We start from the raw sequence: 26,488 nt of genomic DNA on the forward strand, positions 1-26,488 counted from the left end.
CAATGAAATCAGCCATTTAAAGGTCTCAAACGGGCCATCTTATGAGGAAAACAGATAGTACTCTTTTTCTTTTTTTCTTAAGTACTGACCTTTAAAAAAAAAAAAAAAAGCTTGATTTTTCCCCCCTCTTGGTCTCATTCTAGAAATACTAATAAAGTGTATACTCTCAAAGAAAAAGCTCAAGTAAATCTGACTTTAACATCTTTCTCTACTTTTTCACCTGGTCTTGCTTTTCCCTCATTAAAAATCTGTCCTACAGGGGCGCCTGGGTGGCTCAGTGGGTTAAAGCCTCTACCTTCTGCTCAGGTCATGATCCCAGGGTCCTGGGATCGAGTCCCGCATCGGGCTCTCTTCTCAGTGGGGAGCCTGCTTCCTCCTCTCTCTCTCTCTGCCTGCCTCTCTGCCTGCCTGTGATCTCTGTCAAATAAATAAATAAAATCTTAAAAAAAAAAAAAAAAAAACTGTCCTACAGTAGAAGTAAAAAGAAAACCAAAAGTTTTCAAAAAGTAAAAAGAAAACCAAAGATCCTGATTCCTGCCACCTGCAAAGCCCCCTCTCCCGGCAGCAGCAAGACGGGCGTCCATCTGTCCATCTGCACATTCCAGGCCAGTCCACACCCGGGCCCCAGAGCTACCCTGTCTTCTATACTCAAGAAAGCAGATGACAATGTAAATGAGAGAGAGACAAGATTACAGGATCAGCTCCTGTAATCAGCTGGATTAACTCTAATGTCTCTTTTTTAAGCAAATCCTTTGCTTTCCACTTCATCTATTACTTAGAAGCAAATTACAGGCCACGTATCCCTAAACTGCATTTTAACATCAACCACTATAATCACGACGTGGTCGGTCTGAGGACTCCTGGGGTCCCCAAGACCCCTTCAGGAGGTCCACAAAGCCCTCTTCCCTTCTCCAGCTACGTATTTGTGCAAGGCTACATTTTCCTCACCGACTTCAAGCAAACAGCATAGAGCAAGGGCTTGAATATAGGACCTGGCTGACTTGTCTCAAACCCTATTACAGAGATTAGTGAAAATGTAAAACAATGCTGGTCTTCTGACTAAATTGTTTTTCGGTTTAGAAAATACAGTATGTTTCGTTAAAAATACAATGTTACTCAACTACATTTCAATTTTAATATAGTAGATAATGTTATCATTTAATGGGTTTATTATTCCTATTTGAAACAAATTAATAACTATTTTAATAAGTTCTCTAGTTTAATTTCTAAGAGTAACTACTGATTGATAAAACCCACCCAAACACAATCTCTTTGAGGTCTTTAATAATTTTTGAGAACACAGGGGTTCCTGAGACCAAAGAGTCTGGAACCCCACAGGATTAGTTAAACAGACCCTACTACAAACATCCTTCTAATGGATATATCCCCTGCATCTGGGACAAATGTTTAATGAATGACATTAAGAAAGTTACAAAACGGGGGCGCCTGGGTGGCTCAGTGGGTTAAGCCGCTGCCTTCAGCTCGGGTCATGATCTCGGGATCCTGGGATCGAGTCCCGCATCGGGCTCTCTGCTCAGCGGGGAGCCTGCTTCCTCCTCTCTCTCTGCCTGCCTCTCTGCCTACTTGTGATTTCTCTCTGTCAAATAAATAAATAAAATCTTTAAAAAAAAAAAAAAAAAAAAAAAAGAAAGTTACAAAACGACTCGTATAAAATGAGCTCATGGGGCACCTGGGTGGCTCAGTTGGTTAAGCCTCTGCTTTCAGCTCAGGTCATGATCTCAGGGTCCTGGGATCAAGCCCCGCATCGGGCTCTCTGCTCTGCAGGGAGCCTGTTTCCCCCTCTCTCTCTGCCTGCCTCTCTGCCTACCTGTGATCTTTCTGTCAAATAAATAAATAAATAAATAATCTTAAAAAAAAAAAAAAAAAAAAACGAGCTCAATTGCTTATAACTTTGATTTCAACACAGTCTGCTAAAGGTTCACGAGAAGTCCTACAGCATTGACAGCATTTCCCAACCTTAGATAACCCATAGACCTTTTACCAAATAACACAGAACCAAGTAATACCCTTCAGGGAGCTCTGCCTCGGACCCCATCCTAAACAATGATTTGAAGGGGGGTCCTGCAGGCATCCTTGAGTGTTACTATTAAAGTTACCAGGTCACCACTGCTTAGAATGGACGACCGCCAGTAAACGACACGTACACATCCAATCAAGACTATATGAGGGTTCTGTAAACTCCCCTTTTTACATTTGCTTTAGTAAAATAACTCTACAAGGAGTAAATTTAATTCGCATACATTTTGGACCTTGGACAATTCAAGCAATAGTTTTAAATGGCAACTCTTAAGTAAAATCTTTGATGAAAAACATGAAGTACTTCTGACCAGAAGTCATTCCCTTAAATGATGCACATGCCTTCTCCAAAAGGAGTGAGCTGCACACACGGGCAGTTCTCTGGGCGGTGGACACATAGCTGGTGGCAGAAGGCTCCCGGCACCCACCCTGCGGCCTCCCCCTTTCTGTCCCCCATCGGCCAACCCCTGCAGTGTCGCCACCTGGTCACCAGGGGGCCTACTGGCCCACATCTCCCTGCCTTCCTGTTGAGGATCAGCTTGCACCCGTCCCTCTGGCAGCCAGGTCACTAAGAAGTCACCCTCTTCGGTCCAGGTGTGAGCCAAGTGTGACTGACCACAGCTGATGCCCCCCACCAAATCTTTTTTTTTTTTTTTTTTTTTTTTAAAGATTTTATTTATTTATTTGACAGAGAGAAATTACAAGTACACTGAGAGGCAGGCAGAGAGAGAGAGAAGGAAGCAGGCTCCCTGCTGAGCAGAGAGCCCGATGCGGGACTCGATCCCAGGACCCTGAGATCATGACCTGAGCCGAAGGCAGCGGCTTAACCCACTGAGCCACCCAGGTGCCCCTTTTATTTTTTATTTTATTATCATTTCTACTTATGAGAGAGAGAGAGAGAGAACGAGGGGAGAAGGTCAGAGGGAGAGGCAGACTCTGGCTGAGCAGGGAGCCCCATATGGGACTCTGTCCTGGGACTCCAGGATCATGACCTGAACTAAAGGCAGTCGCTTAACCCACTGAGCCACGCAGGCGCCCTGCCCACAAAATCTTTCAAAGCCACTCTAGTACTTCGAGACCTACTTACCACAAGTTAAACAGCGCTTCATCTCTGCTTTATAAAGTTAATACTGTAATGGTGAGCGTGCTGTGTTTTACTACAAATTTGCCTGGTTTCCACTTGTGTTATGGGTTAAAATGGGTTTCTGATGATCACTTGTAGAGCTTACAGGGTTTATAACAGTGTTTCCAGGGGAAAATGCAATTTGAGCTCTAACTGGAATTCTAAGAGGTGGATATAAATGGCCTTTCCAGCTCATCTGGGAATCAGACACGGGCCCCAGGAAACCACACATCGAGTCAAAGCTCGGTTAAGGAGAAGAGCACCCAGCGCCGAGGCAGTCAGGGAGCTCGGACCCAGGCCGAGCTAAGTAACTTCTGGGAGCCACTGCGGAGGGTGCTGGGGCCGCGTCACTGCTCACTGCACCAGCCCGTCTCAGCTTCCCTGCCTGCACTGGAATTTCCCAAAGATAAGAAGGTACAGTCAGGACTGCTCTGTTCCAAGTCAAGGCTTCTGCCCCAAATCCCTATCTGCTCTCCTACACCACTAAGCTGAGTTTCCAGATAAAACTGAAACTTCAGGAAACCCTTCTGGCACTCTTCCTTCAGGCCGAAACGAAACCATCACAGCGCCGCGTTAGCTTTCTCACTGCCCCTGGGTTCAGTCTGGAAACCACATAAACACACTTACTAGGAAGAGGAGAAAAAATGCCAACAAATACATACTTGCCTTATGCATTACTTTTTTAAAGTAGTGGTAAAAACCTTTCAAGAATACTCAAAGAACAATTCTAAAAAAAGTGGGGTTAATAAATTTCACCAACCGAATAAACAAATGTATACTAATCACTGGCATTTTAAAAAAATTTTTTCAAGAATTTTCTTGAGAGACAGAGAAAGGCACAGAGAGCACAAGCGAGCATGAGGGGGAAGGAGGAGAAGCAGGTTCCCGGCTGCGCAGGGAGCTCAGTGCAGGACTCGATCCCAGGACCCTGGGACCATGACCTGAGCCAAAGGCAGACGCTTAACCAACTGAGCCCCCCAGGCGCCCTGATCCCTGGCATTGATGACCTTTCTAAAATATTTCATCAGGGGAATCTGGGTGGCTCAGTGGGTTAAGCCTCTGCCTTCAGCTCAGGTCATGATCCCAGGGTCCTGGGATCGAGCCCCGCATCCAGGTCTCTGCTCAGCGGGGAGCCTGCTTCCCCCACTCTGTCTGCTGCTCTGCCTACTTGTGATCTCTCTCTCTCTCTCTGTCAAATAAATAAATAAAATCTTTAAAACATTTCATCAAATATTAATGTTGCATTTGTTATTAATTAAAGTCACCATCAGGGAGAGAAGGGAGACTATGTTATGAAAATATCCCACTGGTACATGTTCCTCCAGGTTTAAGAAAGACCGATCTCATATAAAGAAGCATTTAAGTCATTTTCTATTCTGAGCTTTGAATGTTTGGAAGATGCGTATTAGTTGCCCTCTTAATTAAACAAGTGGTTTCCTACACTTGGGCATGGACTTTTTAAACTCTTGCCAAATGAAAATGCTTCATTCGGGAATCAAGGGCAGGTATTAATGGCTATCTGACAAACAACTCAGAAGCAAGCTGAGAAACATGGCCAGTTCAGAGCTTGACAATAGAGGCTGGGGATTATCAAGGTACCCCACCATTATCACAGCCCTAGGAACTGAGGTGCTCCCATACTGGGAACGGCCGCTGTCCACTTCCAATCCCGGCTTTACTGCAGTAACAACCGCAGCCCAAGTGAGTAGGGCTTAGGAAGAAAATTCAACGCAAGCCGGTGCATTTCACTACTTACTAGCTACTCCGATGAACATTTGAGAAGCGTGGCAAAAAAAGATTAGGGATTATTCAAGAATTTTAATCATTTCTGTTGTCCTCGTTACTGATTCTATACGTAACAGGCAACTGGCATGAATCAGTCAAGGCATTTTAAAAGTAAACATAATCTGCTGACGCAAAGGCTTTAATCCCCCAATCAAGAGCAGCCCTATTCCTCAATTAGCTTCTACCTCTGATCTGCCGGTGTGCTCGCTTCGGCAGCACATATACCTCTGATCTGCCGGCACTACTGCGAGCCAAGTCTACTCTGTCCTTCGCTAGTTGCTGCGGAGAAAAGAGTGTACACCCTCTACCCTAAGGCCACGAGTCCTGCCACGAGGAAGGGGGGCACTGGGGGAAGGTGCCTCGGAGGAGGGCGGGGCATCGGCAGGTGCACGTGAGCGGGTCCAGAGGACCAAGGGCTCCAGCGAAAACTCCCAGCGCCAGGACCCCGTTCCGACTACTAACACCCTGCCACGAGAGTCTATCAATACTCAAGACTATTTTCTAGGTTTGCCGGGTCCCGTGCTTGGTTTGATGCTCTTTGTCACCTTGAATTTATTAATAATTTTTGAGCAAAGGAGCCTACACTTTGACTTTGCACTTGGCCCCACATAATTACGCAGCTGGTCCTCTCAATATTCATTGTCAACTACAACATAAATATGTAAAGTTAAATGTGACTGGATTCTGTGTTTCAGATGTAATAAACTATGCTCTTTATTTTTTTTTCTCAAAGATTTGACAGAGAGAGCTCACAAGTGGAGAGAGAGAGAGGAAGGAAAGTAGGCTCCCCGCTGAGCAGAGACACACCCCCCCCATGCAGGGCTCAATCCCAGGACCCTGGGATCATGACCCAAGCCGAAAGCAGAGGCTTCAACCAACTGAGCCACCCAGGTGCCCCTAAACTATGCTCTTTAAAAGCCACTTAGCAGACAACTGTATACAAGTCATTTTCGAGTTTTATGTATCTTCAGTTGACGTTTATGCCAATCAATTTTTTTCTTGGTGATCCTTAAAACGAATGAGAAAAAAACATTTAAGCACTAGAAAGAGCTCAGAATGTCTTTGTTACACCTTAAATAGGTCTTAAAACAATGATGACACCCATATTTACTGAATTTTAAAATTCACTTTGAATCTACAGACATACATTTTTTAAAGATTTTATTTATTTATTTGACAGACAGAGATCACAAGCAGGTAGAGAGGCAGGGAAGGGTGGGGGGCGGGAGGAGCAGGCTCCCTGCTGAGCAGAGAGCCCGATGTGGGGCTCGATCCCAGGACACTGGGATCACGACCTGAGCCAAAGGCAGAGGCTTTAACCCACTGAGCCACCCAGGTGCCCCTTAAGACATACATTCCTAAGTATTTTACACTGTGATTAAAGACCGGGTAAATAAATTGTCACTTAAGGAATAAAATCAAAGAACCATACAGACAAAATAATTCACTTTAACAAGGCACACTTTTTAGCCAATTAGCAGAACCAAAATGTAATAAATGAAGAAACATCATATTCTCGGCCAGTTGTCTAAGCAGTCTAGCATTTTGGGGGTGCCTGGGTGTCTCAATCAGTCAAGTGTCCAATTCTTGGTTTTGGCTCAGGTCATGATCTCAGGGTCCTGGGATCGAGCCCTGCATCAAGCTCCGCGCTAGGTGAGGAGTCTGCTTGTCCCTTTCCCTCTGCTTGCTGGTGTTCTCTGTCTCCGGAAAAAAATAAATAAAATCTTAAAAAGAAGAAAAGAATTCTAGCATTTCATCCTTTTCCTTCCACAAAGTCAAATCCTGGTCCTGGAAGCTGGAGCTTCACTCGGCTTGTCCCCCAACGGCAGAGTCTGCACCTTAGGAGCTCGTTGCTCATCCCAGGGGGCATTCCGAGCTTGGGGTTGGATGCAGGCGGCAGACCTGCTCCACCTTTCTTCCAGAGAGCTGCAGGGCTGGGCGCGGCAAGGATTTGAAGGGTTGGTAAGCTTCAGACCTAAGGAAAGCCAACTATGGTTCTCAACTTTTTTTTTTTTTTTTTTTTTTTTTTTTTTTTTCAGAAAAGTGTTGCTTTTTGTGCTAGCAGGTGCCCAGGCTGAATGATCAAATGTCAGGGAAGTTCGAAGAAGTATGTTTTTACGGGGAAGGCTACACAGGTGTCGAAGGCAGACCTTTCAACATTGGAATGATACGGGACAGGATGAGGGAGGAAGGAGCTGGTTGGAGGAAATGCCAGTTTATCCCTAGAGCAGGAAACCATCAGCAACTTAAAACCCTCATAAGAAAACGCAGACAACCATGAAATGTGTATCTGATTAGAAAAAAGCTCCCGGGAGCACTTACAGAGGTCAAGAGCAAGTGTAAGCTGGTGCAGCCACTCTGGGGAACAGTTCAGCACGTCCCCCAACATGTTAGACGCTGACCACGCGACCCAGCAATTCCACCCCTGGGTGTACACCCGAGAGAACTGGACGTGTACGTGCACACAAAGCCAGTGCACAACCGTGCCCAGCAGCATTTCCACAGTGGCCACAAAGTGGAAAACCACCCAAATGTCCATCGACTGAGGAACACATCAACAAAATGTGGTCTATTCATACAAAGAAATATCGTTTTAGTCTCTTAGGGCTGCCAAAACAAAATACCATAGACTGGGCAGCTTCTGCACGACAGAAATGTATTTCTCACAGATCTGGAGACTGGGAAGTCCGAGACCAAGGTGCCCCGGGTTGGGAGTTCTGCTGAGATGCTCCTCGTTCGCAGCTGGCCATGTTCTCGCTGTGTCTTCACTTGGTGGAAGGGCCCAGGGTGGTGTCTGGGTTCTCTTTTACAGGAGAACTCATGCCATTTGGGAGGGCTCTATGTTCAGGTCTAATCACCTCTCAAAAGCCCCACCTTCCAATACCATGATTTGGGGAATATAGTTTCAACATACGAATTTTGGAAGGACACAAACCTATGGTAAATGTTATTCAGCCATAAAAGGGAATGAAGTTCTGATACACGTTACAACACAGATGAACCCTGAAACATCAACTGAAAGAAGCTAGTCGCAGACAGACCACATATTGTCAGACTCCACTGATATAAAATGTCCAGAAGAGGCAAATCCTTAGAGACAGGAAGTAGACTGGTGGTTGCCAAGGGGGGATGGAGACAGAGTGAGAGCTAAGGGCTCAGGGGCTCCTCTTTGGGATGATGAAAATGCTCTGAAATGAGGGCACACGGCTGGCTCAGGCAGTAGGGCATGTACCTCTTGACCTCAGGATCGTGAATTCAAGTCCCACATTGGGTGCAGAACTTTTTTTTTTTTTTTTTAAGATTTTATTTATTTATTTGACAGACAGAGATCACAAGTAGGCAGAGAGAGAGGAGGAAGCAGGCTCCCTGCTGAGCAGAGGGCCCAACACAGGGCTCGATGCCAGGACCCTGGGATCATGACCTGAGCCGAAGGCAGAGGCTTTAACCCACTGAGCCTCCCAGGCGCCCCTAGAACTTACTTTAAAAAACAAAAATAAAATTATTAGGGGTGCCTGGCTGGCTCAGCCGGTAAAGCATGCGATTCCAGATCTCAGGATTTTAAGTTCGAGCCCCACACTGGGCATAAAGAGTACTTAAAAATAAAATGTTTAGGAGCACCTGGGTGGCTCAGTCAGCTAGGCAACCAATTCTTGATTTAGGCTCAGGTCATGCTCTCAGGGTCCTGAGATCGAGCCCCACATCGGGCTCCTTGCTCAGTGGGGAGCCTGCTTCTCCCTCTCCCTTTCCCTCTGCTTGTGCTTTCTCACTTGTGCACTCAAATAAATAAAAACTTTAAAAAATAAAAAAATAATAATTTTAATAATAAAATCTTTAAAAAATAATACATTTTAAAAAAGGAATGAAGAGGGGCACCTGGGGGGCACAGCCAGTTGAGCACCTGACTCTTGGTTTCAGGTCATGATCTTGGGGTCCTGAGACTGAGCCCTGTACTGGGATCTGTACTCAGTGGCGAGTCTACTTGAGATTCTCTCTCTCTGCCTCTCCTCCCCACTGCTCACCCACACACACGCATGCTCTCTCTCTAAAATAAATAAATCTGGGGTGGGTTAAACCTCTGCCTTCGACTCAGGTCATGATCTCAGAGTCCTGGGATCGAGCCTCAGGTCTGGCTCTCTACTCAGCAGGAAGCCTGCTTCCCCCTCTTTCTCTCTGCATGCCTCTCTGCCTACTTGTGATCTCTCTCTCTCTCTGTCGAATAAATAAAACCTTTTTAAAAAAAATAAACAAGTAAATCTTTTTAAAAAATATTCTATTTATTTATTTGAGAGAGAGCATGAGACAGGGGAGGAGCAGGCAGAGGGAGAAGCAGACTCCCTGTGGAGCAGGGAGCCCAATGTGGGACTGGATCCCAGAACTCTGGGATCATGACCTAACCCCAAGGCAGTCGCCTAACCAACTGAGCCAGCCAGGCATTCTTAATTTTAAATAAATCTTTTTAAAAAAGTTAAAACTGGGGCACCTCGGTGACTCAGTTGTCAGGCACCTGCCTTTGGCTCAGGTCATGGTCCCAGGTTCTGGGGTTAAGCCCCACATCTGGCTCCCTACTGGGGGGAAGCCTGCTCCCTTTCCCACTCCCCATTTGTGTTCCCTCCTTCGCTTGAGTCTCTGTCAAATAAATAAATAAATAAAACATTTTTAAAAATAAAAAAATAGAAGAGGGGATGAAGGAAAAGAAAGTCTTATTTCGAAAAGTAGCAGATTCTAAAAAGTTCTTGTCACAAGAGAATCAGACTAGTCCAAAACAGATGGCTGAAAGATAATATTCACATCTGACCCAAGGTAAAAAAAGGAAAACACGATTCCTCCTTTACTGTGTTACCACCTGCTTCTTATTGGAGTTCTGGAATAGAAGATGTGTTCTATGGTTTTTAAAATGTTCTCAATTCAGTTACTTTGAAGTAAATGAATTTTCATCTAAAACTTTACAAATGAAAAAACCTTAGCAAAACATCTTGTGAAAAACTTTAACAATGATATCATCCTACAGCTAACTGAGAAGATGAACAAAAATATGCCTAAAACAGAGAAGAAAGGACCTATCAAATCGGGGCCAAACAAATGCAGTATCCCCCGTTCCTAGGGGGTGGCAGCCCTAAGAAAGGACGGCCAAGGTCCATCCTCACCTCACAGCCGTCAGTTTGAGGGCGCCCGGCTCTGGCTTCTGCACAGTCACTACTGCCATCAAAATGTCACTTTTGTTTTGGTTTGGTTTTTTTACAATACTGGGACACACCGCTGAATAAGTCATTTCCCCCAATCTTGAATCCCTATTTCTGAAGCTTAACCAAACTCTGTATTTTATAACAAATCAATTATCTTAAATTACACTTATAGAAGACACAACGTATTTTCAAATACTTCTGCTTTTACCATATCAAGACCACAGAAAAAGCAAGATACATTTTTTTAATAGCATAATGATCCTAAACCACAATTAACCAGAGTAAGAAATATATTCTTGGTGATTTTTCAGGATAATCAGAACTCTTATAAATGAAACTCTTCTTCAACTCTTATAAATGAAAACCTTACGCTTGCCTCCAAAATTATAATTTTCCTGCCTTAGGAAGCAATAATAAAAATAACTCAATTCTGGGGCACTGGGGTAGCTCAGTCCATTAAGCACCTGCTTTTGCCTCAGATATTGATCCCAGGGTCCTGGGATGGAGCCCTTCGTGGGGCTCCCTGCTCAGCAAGGAGCCTGCTTCTCCCTCTCCCTTTGCCTGCTGTTTCCCTACTCGAGCTCCTCTTCTCTCTGTTAAAATAATAAATGGAATCTTTTTAAGATTTTTTTAAATTTATGACAGAGAGACACAGCGAGAGAGGGAACACAGTACGGGAGAGCTGGAGAAGGAGAAGCAGGCTCCCCACAGAGCAGGGAGCCCCATATGGGACTTGATCCCAGGACGCTGGGATCATGACCTGAGCTGAAGGCAGACGCTTAACGACTAAGCTACCCAGGAGCCTCTAAATGGAATCTTTAAAAAAAATAAATAAAAAATATTTCAATCCTTTTTAAAAGTGTCTTAAAACTTGGGGCGCCTGGGTGGCTCAGTGGGCTAAGCCTCTGCCTTCGGCTCAGGTCTTGATATCAGGGTCCTGGGATCGAGCCCCGCGTCAGGCTCTCTGCTCAGTAGTGAGCCTGCTTCCCCTTCTCTCTGCCTGCCTCTCTGCCTGCTTGTGATATCTCTCTCTCTCTCTATGTATCAAATAAATAAATAAAATCTTTAAAAAAAAAAGTGTCTTAAAATTTTAACATCCTCATATTAAACATTAAGAGATGGTTTCATAAACTTGGAGCCAAGTCCTGAAACCAGTATCATGGAATTACAGCATTTTCTAACTTGAATGTAAAAATTTTATATTTCATTAAAATTTCATTTATGGGTCATATCTTCATATCTAAAACTGAAATATCAATTGCTTTTTTTTTTTTTTTGGTCTTAAAAATCAAATAGTACCGACACAGATAATGTATGATATGAACTACTAAAACTTCCTTTTGCAAAAGAATTGCTATGAAACTGCTTGATTTTATGCTTTTCCTCCTAAAAGGGGTCTGCAGCCAGAAGATGAATTCTAGGTAACTGAAGGTTCCAGTTAACTGAGTAAGAGCTCCTAAATTGGAATACATTCAGAATTATTAATATTTTATCATTTCTGGGGTGCCTCAGTGGCTCAGTCAGTTAAATGTCTGCCTTCAGGTCAGGTCATGATCCCAAGGTCCTGAGTTCAGGTCCCACAGCAGGCTCCCTGCTCAACAGGGAACCTGCTTCTCCCTTTCTCTTTCCCTGTGCCCCCTCCCTATTCATACTCTCTGTCAAATAAAATAAAATATAAAAAATAATAATAATTTAATTAAAAAATAGATTTAAAAAATATATACTTTATTTCTTTAGTAGTTATAAGCCTCCTATGTGAAATAAATCACATTTACTCCCAGCAATACAACTGCTAGATTAAGTAGAATACTGACATCTGTATTCAAAGGACTTTTCCTCAGTTACTTATGAAAAACAAGGTAACAAATTAAGAAACCACTTTCCAAAAAAGCAGAGAATTACAGTATCTTTAAAAATTAGACTCAGATTGGTGGCCACAAAGTACACCCTTCAAAAGCTGCTACAGATTTTTATGGTCTAATATCCCCAACACTGCAATCAACAGAACAGATCCTTGGAAAATTATCTACTAATGAATTTCTATATCGTGATGCAGAATTTAGATTTGTTTTATAGTCTGTAATGCCTTTTTCAGTATACAACATTTATCTGTCAGAAGAGAATTAGGACATAAAAATACTATGCTGTCAAAACCGAGATAGAGCTGTCCATCCATTCAGTCACTCAACAAATACTGAGAATCTACTCCTACCATGTGGGGGTGATAGGATTCACATGAGAACAAAACAGACCAAACACCTTTCTGTCTTGGGGCCTATGTCCTAGTGAGGACAAAATAAGATAAGGCTGTTTGAATGGGCTTAAGTGCTATGGAAAGAGAAAAAGGCAGGCAGGGAAGGGAGGATTCAGGAGCTCAGAGAGATGAAATTGCACAGAGGAAGGTGAGGAGAGGCTCGCAGAGAAGTCTGTGTACAAACAAACAGGAAAATAACAATTAAAATTATTTCGCTGGCTTTGAAGTGCAGTCCTTGCTCGCATTAAAATATATATATTCATAAGCTTCCTATATTCTCCATTTCAATTTACTATTTCCTGATCACTGACTCACTGGAAAGAAAGCAGGTAGCCTAGGGCATGCCAAGGATATGCCTAATATTTTGATTTACTTGATGTTTTTTAAGAACTGCAGCTACAGATAAGAGTGAAATCTGGAGTTCTCTATTAAACAACCAATTGACAGTCAAAATGCAATTCACATTACGAAACCTAACATTCTCTCCAGCAATTTATATGTGATATTTATCCCACTAATAATTATTAGAGATAGCTAGAGTATGGCCAGCTGTTCGTATCATACTGTCTTAGAGGAAAAAAAAAAAAAAGTCAGACTATTAGTTGAAATGATCACCTAAAATGAGCCCACAGGGGCATCTGGGTGACTCAGTGAGTTAAAGCCTCTGCCTTCGGATCAGGTCGTGATCCCAGGGTCCTAGGATTGAGCCCCACGTTGGGCTCTCTGCTTGGAGGGGAGCCTGCTTCCCTTCCCCTCTCTCTGCCTGCCTCTCTGCCTACTTGTGATCTCTGTCTAATAAATAAATAAAAATCTTTAAAATGAGCCCACAGAAAGTGTCTCTGGCAAATTGCATATTTACATATAAAATCCATTTGCAACCCCTCAAAATGAAACCATTTTATTGGCATTTCTTGTAATATTCACAAGACATTTTCTACCTTGCAGGCTGGGGAAAAGAAAAAAAAGCAAGAGAATAACTTATGTTTAAAATGTGTTTTTATTTTGAAGACTAATTATCCTTAAATACTATAAATGCACCAAGAAAAGCTTAGAAAGTCAGCCAATGACAAAGGACTCCGTACTCAACATTATCTTTCACATAAGATTTTTTAGTCCACCACAGTGAGGATATCTGATAAATGAAATTTATATTTGTTGAATAACCCAAGTAATTCAATAATGAATAGCAAATGGAGATGAGCGGACAAACAAGAAAATATGGATCTTAACAAGAAATGTTATCACTGACTAAACGAAATATATTTGAACTGTTCCCAAAAATACTCAATCCAAGCACATATTTTTGAAATGTGTGGGTTTTCCCCGAGAGAAGCAGAACTTTGACATTTTCTCTTGGACAGATCAGACTTTCAGACCTCCGTTCCCACATCTGGAAAGAACATTTCAAGCTCAGCTTGATGTAACTTTTAAAAATCAAACTGAGAGCGATTTGATACTTAGTGACTGAGACTTGACTATGACAGTCCACAGAATGTTAGAGATGAAGTATTCCAAGTTCATCATCCCCCATGTGAAGAAAGGAACACAGAACAAAAGATGCATTTGCCTCTTCTGCCCTTTAATTTTTGAACACCATACTTCTCTCCGTCTGTCACGCCAAGGAAGAGAAAAATGAGGATTTTTTTTAAAAAGCCTGCTAATACGAAATAGGACTGTTTCGTTTAGACTTTCGTCAGGTCTCCCCCTCCCAGGCTTTTGATGAAAAATTAAAAATCAGAAGAATAGATCCAAGTCCTCTCCAGACTACACCTAGATTACTTTGCTCCAAGGCCAAGGAAAATATGTTTACAATTCCAAGATGCACTCGGAAGCATGCATCTGCAATGCGTAAGCTTTTCGCTGGCAAGATCGGCCAGTATCAGAGAGCGTGCACTGTTTAAAAGGTTAAGTGGATGAAGGTTAAGACAACAAAACAATCAATTCACCAAGACATTTTTGTTGTTGTTTTTCCCAAGTAACAGTACAATACTGTCGGCCCTGAGGAAGCAGGGAGGTTTCTGCTGAGGATCTGAAAGCCTCCGAGCGATGTAAGTCACCATCAGAAAAACTGCACCAAGGTGTCGGGGGTGCGGAGAGGCAGATTCCGAACGCGGGGTGAGACCGCGACCGTAAACCTCCTCGCGATTTCACCTTCGGATGAAACGTGGGAGGGGAGCGAGAAGTTTCGGCCGCTGCCCGTCTGCAAACAGACGAGATTTAAAGGACCCTGGGGGGAGGCGGCAAGGGGCGAGGATGCGGCGTCCGCGGCGCAGCGGCAGAGCGCCGGGACCCCGGCAGGGATGCGGAGGAGTGGGCTCTTATGTAAGCACACACCAAAAACTGCGTGCACCCCCCGCCTGATGCACGAGCGAGCACACAACACACGTACACGGCCTCTCACCCGGCTGCACCCCCGCCCGCAGGCGCTGCGGCGGACGGGGACCGACCCCTGCGCCCGTCGGCACGTCCCCCCAGACCCGCGCAGCCGCCACCCGGGGGTCCGGCGCCCCGCCCGGGGACGCAGCCCCGCTTCGCCGGCCCCCGGCGCCCGCCCCGACTCCCCCCGGGCCCGCCCCAGCCCGCCGCTTACCTCGCGAGGCCCAGACCCCGCCGCCGCTCAGCAGCCCGGCCAGCAGCAGCCAGGCGGCCGGGGCCAGCGCGGGCGCAGCGCGGCGCAGCATCGCTCCGGCTCCCGGCGCCGCGGCCGGCCCGAGGCGGGAGCAGCAGGCACGCGCGCGGGGCACCGAGCAGGGGTCTCGCGGCCCGGGGCCGGCTGCTTCGCGCCGCGGCGAGTCCGGGGTCCCACGAGCCGCCGCCGCGACGCTGGGCCGCGCGCTCGGGCCGCGGGCACCCTCCCCTCCGCCGAGGAAGCGCTTGGCTGGAGGCGGCGGCAGCAACTAAGATGGCGGCGGCGCGCTCTCTCGGGTCCGGCGAGGGTACCGGCGGGGGCGGGGTGGCGGCGGGAGGGGCGCGAGCGGGAGGGCGGGGTGGCGGCGGGAGGGGCGCGCGCACGAGGGAGAGGCGGAGTGGGGCGCGCGCGGGGGGGGGGGCGGGCGGGAGCGGGGCGCGCGCCTCGAGTCGCCGGCGGAGCCCGGAGCGCGCGCCCGCGGGGCCGCGCCTGGGGTACCTCCCGGGAGGCGGCAAGATGTCTGGGGGCTGCACGGCCTGCCCCCGCTGCGGCCGAGAACATCCATCCCTCATCCCCCTACGCGCGCCCCCAGGCTCCCGAGCCCGGCCCGCGGTACCCTGGGGCCAGCGCCCGCCTTTCAGCCCTTCGTACCCCCAGTCCCGCGGCGGGCAGACCGCGCTGGAGGGTGCAGCCCCGGGACCCTGATTGCCAACACGTAGGGCCACTTCGGGGAAGGCACGTCGCCTCCTAGAGTCCTGGTGATCTTGTCTGCCAAACGGAGGTGATGACAGGGAACCTGCGGGGTCGTGAAAGGTTTTCAAGGAGATGGAGGTCAGCGAAACGCACTTTGTAAACATCATGGACCGCGCAGCACGTGCTGCGGTGGTTCAGCCCTGGGAGGGGGCGTTAGCTGCTGGGGGCGGGTGGGGGGAGGGGGTCCGCCTGAATTTGTAAGTCCAGATTCCTTCCTTTGCTGGAGAAATCTGTGATGGCTTTTTTAAAAGACGGCTTGTGCGTGCCCTTTCTAGATGATCTTAGCATGATGCCAGTGGTCCCTTAGAAATGCAGAGATCCAGCTGGATGAAGAAAGGATCCTCCTCCAGGCTGGAGTCCTCCCCTTCTGTCCTGGTTCCCCCACCTTCCCTCCGCCCCTGGGACCACCCCACGCTGGAGGAAAGGACTGGCACAGTCATGGATGGGCTCCTGTGCCAGATGCTGCGAGACATTATTGGCCCCATTTTGCAGATGAGGGAACAAAGACTGAAAGGCAAAATGACATCCCCGGTTGTGAATACTGAGCCCTCAAGGCCAGGGAGGTGATGTTAGGGAGACCCCCAACAGCAAAAGCTAAATAACAATGAAACATGAATTATTCAAGACTGTGAGGGAAGAGCTATCCAAGGTGATTGGAACACTGTGATTGTCATAGCCCTGATAGCTAAGAGGGTTGGTTGGCCAGGCTTGTGGGCTTTGCTGAGGCCAGCTTGGGGCGGGGTTCCAGAGGTGGGCCCCTTTAGAGGCTGAAAGTAGTAGGAGGCCAGGGGAGGACTTACCTAGGAGGGTAGTGGGGGAAGAGCCCAAAAAAGTAGATTCAGGCCGGAGTGTGAGGTGTGTTTGTGGCCGATGATTCTACTGGCCACAGGAAGACCTTGAACAGCAGTGAACAGAGGCATGATTGACCTGATGGGAGTTTCAAAGCTTCCTGTAATGGAATATGTTCCTCTCTGTCCTTTGTCCCTCAAAGGCATCCTCTACCAAAGCCTGCAGAGTCCACATCTCCTTCCCCTGCCACCCCCTTCCCTGGGTCCAAGAGGACAGGCCTGCCCTTGGGTCAACCCCTCCCGAGGTACCTGCCTGGCCCCTACCATCTCCAGGCCCCCCAGCTCCACTGCTCCCAGCCAGCACTGCAGAGTCATCCTCTCCAAGCTTTGCTTTTGCTTCCCTCCCCCTCCAGCTCCTGCGAGCTCCTTGTTGCCACTTTATCTAGTCCAAGCAGCTCTGCCAGGCTTCCTACCCCTCAACCTCAGGTCCCACCCAGCTGACCTCGGGGCCTGCTCTCTCAACACAGTCTGTGCTCCAGTGCATTGCCGCCCAGGGCCAACATTAGGTAGCACATCCTGCCCCCACCTTTGCTCTGAGTCACACCTAGGCTATCTCCTGCAGGAAGTCCTCCGGACCATTAGGCCGTCCTTCCCTCGTCTCCACTAGCTCTGAACCAGACAGTCCAGGATTGATAATCTGCTACTGTGTGCCCCATGTGTGTCCTTTTCTGCTCCCCACTGTGTTCTAGTGGAAAGGACCTGGAAAGCACAATCAGAAGCACTGGCAGGAACTCTGCTTGCTTCTACTGTGAATGATCTTGACAAGTCACGGAACTTTGAGTCTCTTTCCTCACCTGTGAAATGGGACAGCAGTACCTATTTTCTGGAGCTGTCAGAATTAAATGAAATGATGCAATGAAAGTGCCTCACAGAGCCTTGTATGCAGTGGGTGTAAACACACAGGAACTTCTTTTTTTTTCCCCTCAGGGATCATCTAAGCTGCTTGTATACTGTTGAACATACACTAAGCACTCAATAAATACTCAGCAATGAATTCCTGTATTCATTTTTGTATTGTGGCAATCACACCTCAGAGGATAAAAAACACCCCCTGTAGGTTTCCGGGGACCTTTGAGATGTACAAAACATAAAGTCAGAAAGGTATAATCTCAGAACTTTGTCTTGAGTCAATAGGCTGATGCCGAGAGGGAAAACGTAATGTATTCAGTTCTATTAGAAACACAAACAAAAGCCCTTTGGTGTCTAGAATCCTGATCCCTTTATCTTCTTACCCTCACTGTCCCTTAAAGAAACAAAGAGGTAGATCAAAAAGGTTCAGCAGCAGGTGGGCAGACAGACGGCCGGTGAGCTCAGTGCCACCTGCACACGCGGAGATTTTGCCCAGAGGAGAGTTTGTCCGGCTGCAGGGCTCAGCTGGAGCGTCTTGGAAGCCAGGGAAACCAGTGAGCCCAGTTTCCAGTCTGCCTGACAATAGCCTCAGCCATATTGGCCCTTTCCAGAGGTCTCCACGTGATGGATTAGTTAATCCTCAAAATGGCCCTGAGATGGGGATGGGGATCGATCCAGACTTAACAGTTAGCAGAACGGAGTCTCCCCTAAGCTGAGCCAGCCGCTGAGACAGCAGCAGCAGCAGCAGCAGCAGCAGCAGGGGTCCCAGAAGCAGTGGGAGATGAGGCAGCACCCCTGGCTTGTCCTAGTCAGGGTCAGACATGGGAGGGAAAGGAGGAGGCTTTCATAACCAGGCCCAGGGAGACTTGAGCTTTTGAGCATAAAGTCAATCCATCTTTGCGATAGGTAGAAGAACCCAGAATGTCCTGGGTGCTGCGTTTTTTGTAATGATACGTGCTAATAACAACGGTCTCTAGTAAGCTCTTACTGGGGATGTTTCATTTATGCCTCCGACAACCTTTCCAGAAGGTATTTTTATTGTGCTAGATGAGAACAATGTAACGTTTGATGAAGAGCCCATTGCTGGAAAGCAGGACACCTGGGATTCAGTTTCATGTAGGTCTGAGCCCCAAACAATGCCTCAGCCTTTATGGGAAATGACACTTCAAATACCAAAGCGGGGAGAAAAAGCCCTATGCAGGATCCCACAGCCTGAAGTCATCAGCCTGGTCCGCCACAGTCAGAGGTGGGACCCTGCCACCTGGCAGCTCTTCTGGAGCCATGGGACACATTCTCATCCAGCCTGAATTTCTCACCAGGACACTCATTCCCAGGTCCAGGGTTGCCGAGAGGAGGAAACATGGTCACATGCAGGAAAACTCACTGCCAGGAAACTGAACCCCTATCAGGTGGGACGTTAGGACTGTTAGCAGTCCCAGGCCAGTGCTGGTGGGACTGAACTCGAGGCAGTAAGCCGCTGTTGTGGTCACTATGAATGATACACTTGGAAATTGACCCACTTTCGGGATGCAGCAGAAGGCGGCTGTGGGAATCTTGATGAGAGCCACCGATCAAACGCCCCCCAAATACTAAAACCACAGCCCCCGTCACCACCACTAGGGCCCTCCTGGAGCCCCAGAAGTTTCAAGATCTGACCCCGTCTCTGCCTTCTGGTGGCCTGGACAAGTATCTCTGTGGCTGTGAAAGGGCTAGTCAAAGAGGGGCAAAAGCAGGAGAGACTCCAGTTACCCCCGTGCCCCGGGCTCAAAGCCATCTCTATCAATTTCCTTTCCTTTTGCAGAATTTCCATTTAATTTTGTTTTACGTCCATAGTAAATAGTTATAAGGCTCCAAAGGCAAATCCGGAAAACAAGGTGCTCAGTAAAGTCTGGTTCCATTCCTGCCTGTTCCTCCCTGTCTCTTCCTTGAAATGACCATTCTGTCTGTTTTTGGCTTATCATTCCACTGTAGGTTTTTTTAAATACAAGCAAGGATTCAAATACACTTCTCTCCCCTTTCTTAGATAAAAAGAAGCATATCCCATCCACATCTTGCTTTTTTTTTCAATTAATAAAATATCCTGGAGATGGCCCCGTCTAGTATTCCTTTCAGAGCTGCATTGCACTCTCTTGTGCGGGGTGATATTCTGATATAATAAGAAATAGATAGTTGGTCTTCATCTCCAATTCCTAGCACAGAGCTGCTAAATCCCTTGGAATTTCCTGGGTGAGAGAAGCATCTTTTGTCTTTTGTTGTAACGAGGCAACTCTAGGCAGGCTCCCAGATGGCTCCTGGTTGGGAGCTGGTCACTAGAATAAGCAAGCCATGATTAGCTTGGAACTTTCACTCCCCCACCCCCACCAGTTCGGGGGGAAAAGGGACCAGAGATCAAATTAGTGATCAGTCATGCCAATGTGATGAAATCTCTCCAAAACTCCTGAACTACAGGAAGCAGAGAGCTTCTGGGTTGGTGGACACATCCACGTGCTGGGACATTGGGCACCCTAACTCCACAGGGACAAATGCTCCAGGGCTCGGAACCCTCCCACACCTTGCCCTACATGCTCCTCCTCTGGCTGTTCACTTGTATCCTTTATAATAGCCTTCGTAATGAACTGGCAAATTTAAGTAAAGCATTTCCCTGAGTTTTGAGAGCCCTTATGGCAAAATATTGAAGCTGAGGAGGCGGCCATGGGAATCCCTGGAAAGGTAGCCAAGTTAGACAGAAGTGGGAGTCACCTATAAGCCCATTACTTGTAGTTGGTATCTGGAGTGGGGGTGGTGGGGGCGCCTGGGTGGCTCAGTTGGTTGAGCGTCTGCCTTCAGCTCAGGTTATGATCCTGCATGTTGTCCATATGTTGTGTGTGTGTGTCGTGCACTGGGTTTGAGTCCAGCATCAGGCTCCTTGTTCAACAGGGAGCTTGCTTCTCCCTCTGCCTATTCCCTCTGCTTGTACTCTCTCTCTCTCTCTCAAAATAAATAAATCAAATCTTAAAAAAATAAATAAATAAATGGCGGGGAGGGCCACCTGTGTGGCTCAGTTGTTAACTGTCTGCCTTTGTCTCAGGTCATGGTCCCAGGCTCCTGGGATCGAGCCCCTCATCGGGCTCCCTGCTCACTGGGAAGCCTGATTCTCCCTCTTCCACTCCCCCTGCTTGTGTTCCCTCTCTCCCTGTGTCTCTCTCTGTCAAATAAATAAATATAATCTTTAAAAAATAAAAATAAAAAAATAAACGGGAGTAAATTTTATAAAGAAAATAAAGCAGGGGCAGTGGGAGAGTGAGCCCTTAAGTTCAGTGTCAGTGAGTTCAGAGAGTTCAGTATCAGAACTAAATTTATTTGTAGCACACCTAGCTGGTGTCCACAGAGAATCAGAGAATTGCTTGGTTTGGAAAACCTACACATTTGGTGTCAGAAGTGTGATGTACAGATAAAGTTTATACATCTGACATGCATACATATGTTTTCCTTCACATGGATGTCCCGGATTTGACTGAATCAGTCCTCTGTTGATGACTATTTCTCCCCCACAATGGGCTGTTTCTAATCTTTTGCCTTGACAAAGAGAGCCGCAGTGAGCCCTTGTGTGCTTCTTGCTAACTGTGTGGATTTCTACCTCTTGGGTAAGGCACTTCATCTCTCCATTCTCAGTATCTCATCTGTGAAACAGAGATAAGTCAGTGCCTGCTTCCCTGGGGGATAGGAATAGACGAGGAACAGACGAGCCAACACACAACTGTCACTATCATTATTGTTCATTACTGTCCATGGCTCAGAGCTTCGTGCCTCTCTGGCAGTGGCAGAAGCCCTGATTTAGGAAGGGACATCCCTGTGGTCTCCAGGAAGTCAGGCTGAGGCCTGATGGTTTGTTTCAGACTCCTTTTAGTGCTTTCTATGGCTCTCTGCTTGCAAAGGAAGTTGGCATTCCCACGCAGGCAACATCAGCTGCTAAGAATTTCCAAAGAAGGAATTTCCTTCTTTCTTTCCCATAGAAGCCAGGCAGCTTGCTTTTGCACCCCCAAAAGGTGGGACAAGGATTAGGGTTTCCACTGCATGCTTTTCCCCAAGGTAACACACAGCATCTTCTCCTCCTCTCTTGGATGGGCAGCTGGGAAAGGCACAGGACCTACTGACTCTTCTTTGTGGGGGAGGGGAGGGGTGGCTCTTTGATTCTGCAGCACGAATGATACACCCACTGCACAAAACACACAGAGCAGCGTACAGACAAGCACAGTCCCTCTGTGGACACAGAGGTTCTGCACACAATATCCCAGGGGACAGGACTGGGCTAGGTGTCCGGGAAGGAGTAAGAGAGAAGGGAAGAGCAGGGGCAAGAAGAGCACAGCTTCCCTGGGACCACGAGGGAGCGTGGCCACTGTTCTTGCTTAGTGGAAGCTGCACTAAACCTAGGTTCTATCCATTGTTCCTTCATATTCCCTAGGACTGGGGGTAGGGTAGGATAAAGTAGTTTAAAAAAATAGGAGGAGGGGTGCCCAGGTGGCTCAGTGGGTTGGGGCCTCTGCCTTTGGCTCAGGTCATGATCTCAGGGTCCTGGGATCAAGTCCCACATCAGGCTCTTTGCTTGGCAGGGAGCCTGCTTCCTCCTCTCCCTCTGCCTACTTGTGATCTCTCCCTGTCAAATAAATAAATAAAATCTTAAAAAAAAAAAAAAATAGGAGGTGGGCACCTGGGTGGCTCAGTGGGTTAAAGTCTCTGCTTTCCGCTCAGGTCATGACTCCAGGGTCCTGGGATCAAGGGCTGCATTGGGCTCTCTGCTCAGCAGGGAGCCTTCTTCCCCCTCTCTCTCTGCCTGCCTCTCTGCCTACTTGTGATCTCTGACTATCAAATAAATAAATAAAATATTTTTAAAAAATAGGAGGGGGGCACCTGGGTGGCTCAGGGGGTTAAAGCCTCTGCCTTCGGCTCAGGTCATGATCCCAGGTCCTCGGATTGAGCCCTGCATCGGGTTCTCTGCTCAGCAGGGAGCCTGCTTCCCTTCCTCTCTCTCTGCCTACTTGTGATCTCTGTCTGTCAAATAAGTAAATAGAATCTTTAAAAAAAAAATAGGAGGAATGTTTTACATCATCTGGGTTCAGACAGACCTGGGTTCCAGTAATTAGCAGAAAAGATCAGCCAACCCAATTACTATGAACCTCAGTTTCCTTATCTGTAAAATAGGCACATGGTAATCATACCCCCTTTGGATCACTGGGAAGATTGAATGAGAGGTTGCATAGCAAGGCTTTTGCTCTGTGTGGAGCACATGGTAGGTGCTCAGTTAGCAGTAACTGTTCTCAACGTGAGGATGATATATGTGCCTATGTTTTGAAAAGTCTGAGGAGATGATGATGGTTATAACTGCTTTCCCAGGGTGTCTGGGTGGCTCGGTCAGTTAAGCCTCCAACTCTTGATTTCAGGTCAGGTCATGGTCACAGGGTTGTGAGACGGAACCCCGCATTGGGCTCTGTGCTGGGTGTGGAGTCTGCTTAAGATTTTTCTCTCTCCTGGGATGCCTGGGTGGTTCAGTTGGTTAAGCATCTGCCTTCAGCTCAGGTCATGATCCCAGGGTCATGGGATCGAGCCCCACATCAGGCTCCTTGGTCAGTGGAGAGTCTGCTTCTCCCTCTCCCTCTTTGTGTGCTCTCTCTCTCTAGCTCTTATTCTCTCTCAAATAAATAAAATCTCAAAAAAAAAAAAAAAAAAAGATTTTCTCTCTCCCTCCGCGTCTCCCTTGATGCTCCTCTCCCTCTCTAAAAATAATAATAATGATGATGATGATGATAAAATAAAATTTAAAAAAATAACTCTGTTCACAGAGCACTTCACAGTTTGCATTTGCCCAGCATACTACCCCCCCCCTTTTTTTTGAAGGGCATCTCTACACTCTGGGACTTCACGGCAATCTTCCTGGCAGAGGTTTTCACTCATCCCTATTTAATTGATGGGAAGCAGTTCAGAAGGGTTAAGTGACTTGTCAGTGGAGAAGTGGCTCAGCGGGCCTCAGGTGAGTCTCCTCTGGCCTTTTTGTGCTTTTTCCTTGCCCCTCAAACTCCCCGGAGCCAGCAAGCACCAACAAAAATCAAGAGTCAGACTTCAGAATCTCTGGCCATTTCAAGCCTCCGGCTCATTTCCTGGCTCAGGATTCCTTCTCTTTTTCTGCCCCCTCACCGGGGTAGCCGGGATTGACCAGCCCCGGAGATCAGGAGCTCCCAGAGTGTTTGCCGTGGGCCAGCCCTGCCCAATGTCTTCTGTGTGTCTTGTCTGATTCCATGCCAGCAGCAATGAACCCCATCAATTTCCTTCCTTTACAGAGCACAACACTGGGGCTGAGAGAGGGTAAGTAATCGGCCCAGGCCACACAGCAAAATAGGAGAGTCGGGATTTGAACCTAGATTTTTCTGACTCCAAAGCAGAGGCTCTTACTCACATTACTATCTCCCAGAAGCTGCCTGATGGCAGACGTTTCTGCATGGCCCTGGAAGGTCAGAAGACATCAAGCTGGGAGAACTGCTCGGCTGATCCCCGTCTGGCTCATGGTATGGTGGGTGGTCAGGAGGGAGCCAGGAAGTTCAGCAGGGCATGAGGGGAACCAGATGCCCTGACCAAGGACCAGGCCTCCTGCTCCATCCCGAAGAGCAGCCAAGACGTCCCCTCCGCATAAGGACCATGCTGTCCTGTTGACCTCCGGCTGGCTCCCGCCCTCACACCCCTGCAGACAGGGCCTTCTCCCGTGACTGTAGCTCTTTTCCGATTACTCCTCCTTTCTTGGACCTTCTCTCATTTAACCCAGATTCTGCCAATTCCTTGCTCGGTGGCCTCTCCTCTGTTTTGTCAACTATAAAATGGGGATCAGAATGACACGGGCCTTATAGGGACACTGTGTGGATTAAGTGTGAAGCATGGAAGTATAGAAGGTCTCAGCACTAGGCTGAACACATTGTTAGTGCTCAGTGGATGCTGGAGATCATTCCAGTGAGGATGTGTTTGGTCACATGCAGACAGGGAGGGGTGGGGAGAATTAACCCTCTTCTCTCTGCTGCCCTAAATTCTGCTGGTTCTTTAAGAACCCTGAGCCCTGAGCCCTGGCATGTCTGACCAGGGAGGATGAGGTAGGTGGCTTCCTCCCACAGCCTCCCTTCCCTCTGGTCCTGACCCAGAGCCCCGGTCACGTTCAGGGCCTGGAATATCCCAGCAGGCCTTGTCGACACAGGCCTGGCACCGTCCTGTCCCATTGTCTGTTCAGCCTGCAGGAAAAGCAGGGGAAGAGAACCTTACCTCGAAAGGGACTTCTGCTCCTGCCCTTTTTTGCACTCCCGAGGGCCTCCTGTTTCCAGTTCCCCTTGGGCTCAAGGAAAGGGGGAGGAGAGTCCTGCCTCTTCTCCCCTCCTGAGCCAACCTCACCAAGGTTGCAGTGCTGGGCTTTGAGCAGCTGAGGGCATTGATTTAAGGGATGCAAATGAGGGGGCTGTCTGTTGGAGGAAGCCGTCTTCTGGTGGGCAGATAGGTCTGGGAGAATTCTCAATGAGCCTTGCTGGGGCTGGCTGGGCGGGAGCAGGGAGGAGACCGGCCCAGCCTGGGAAGGCAAACCGCAGGAAAGCTCGGAGCGCGCAGGGCCAGGTGTCACCCTCTGCCCGGGTCCACGGAGGCAGGGGCAGGAAGAGTCTGCGAATCCTCCTGCCGCCGGCCCCCTGCCCACAGGCCCAGCAAGGTGCGGTGATTGGTGGATGAAGAAAGGGAACTTGACCTACAGGCTGCAGGCTGAGTCCGTGCTGCCTTTGCTTGGGAGCTGGAGGAAGAGGGGAGAGGCAGATGGGGAGACCGAGGGCAAGGAGCCCCAGCCACGCAACGGGGGGGGCGGGGAGGCTCTGCCTGGCACTGGCTGGGCAGGCAATGGGACACGTTGAGACTGAAGCTCGTGCCAGCCGCCTCCAGCCGAAGGAGGCAAGCCTGGGCAGGGCAGGCCCCAGACAGCCGGTCCCTGGAGCCACAGAGACACGAGCCAGTCAGGTCTGCGTGCTGGGAGGCCAGAGAGGCCAAGAGCATTTATCGGTCCTTCGGAGGGTGTCTGCCGCCTGCCTCTGAACTTGGCCTCCACCCCAGCAATGGAGGAAAAGAGCTGTGGCACTTAAGCATCAAGCCTCAAGCCTCCAGAGGGACTCAAACATGCCCCAGGGCCCCAGAGAATGGCAGCGTTGGTGAGTCACTCCACACGTCCCAATCACAAGAATCACTGCCGCCCCGGGGCCAGGCATCGGCCAAGGCCCAAACAGGTCGTCTGATGTCAGAACCTAAGGAAAGGTCTGGATTGCTTACTAAGTCCTCACTTGCGTCTGGTTCCAAAGGTCAGGTCCAGATGCTTGGCTCTCACAGAATCTGACCAGGATGCCCCACCACCCGTTCCCCATCCCCGAGGTCCCCCCATAGCTCCCCTCTGAGCAGGGTGAGGGGAAGCGGATGTTAATTTGCTCATCTTCGCTAATTTGAAAAGGAGCATAAACAGCAGAGCTTGGTTGCACCGCTCTGCCGAGGGTGTGGTTTAGGTCCAATTATGTGCTATTAGTGCATTTGCTCTTTGTTCCCATGGCAGATTAATTGCAGATCTAGTATTGTGGCAATTAACGCGATTATGGGCTCTCTCTTCCGGCAGGCCAGAATCCACATGCTTTCGGCCAAGGAACTGGGCTGGTGAGAGGGAGGGAGGTATCCGCTGGGGAAAATGCCCACTGTTACGGGTTGGATGGTGTCCCACCGAAAAAAACAGATGCTGAAGTCCTAGCCCCCAGTACCTTGGAATGGGACCTTCTTTGGAGATAGGATCTTTACAGACATCGTCTGAGTTAAAATGAGGTCACTGGGGTAGGCCTAATCCAATATGACAGGAGTCCTCCTAAAACGGGGAAATTTATCCACACAGAGGGAAGATAATATGAAGAGACAAGGAGAGAGGCCTAGAGCACGTTGTCCCGCACGGCCCTTGGAAGGAGCCAACCCTGTTCACACCTCGATTTTGTATTTCTGGCCTCTAGA

The 26,488-nt window shown here is 48.1% G+C and overlaps 1 protein-coding gene across 1 annotated transcript in view; it reads right to left on the reverse strand.

Moving 5' to 3' along the window:
• Positions 1-15,300, reverse strand: part of CLSTN1 (calsyntenin 1) — a 76,015-nt gene extending 60,715 nt beyond the window's left edge. The window contains exon 1 of the mRNA XM_059135470.1: positions 14,973-15,300. Within this exon, the coding sequence (XP_058991453.1) occupies positions 14,973-15,063 (91 nt within the window). The 5' untranslated portion in view covers positions 15,064-15,300. The remainder of the gene's footprint in view (positions 1-14,972) is intronic.
• Positions 15,301-26,488: the final 11,188 nt, after the last annotated feature.

The sequence above is a fragment of the Mustela lutreola genome, chromosome 10, assembly GCF_030435805.1.
Source record: "Mustela lutreola isolate mMusLut2 chromosome 10, mMusLut2.pri, whole genome shotgun sequence".
Lineage (NCBI taxonomy): Eukaryota > Metazoa > Chordata > Mammalia > Carnivora > Mustelidae > Mustela > Mustela lutreola.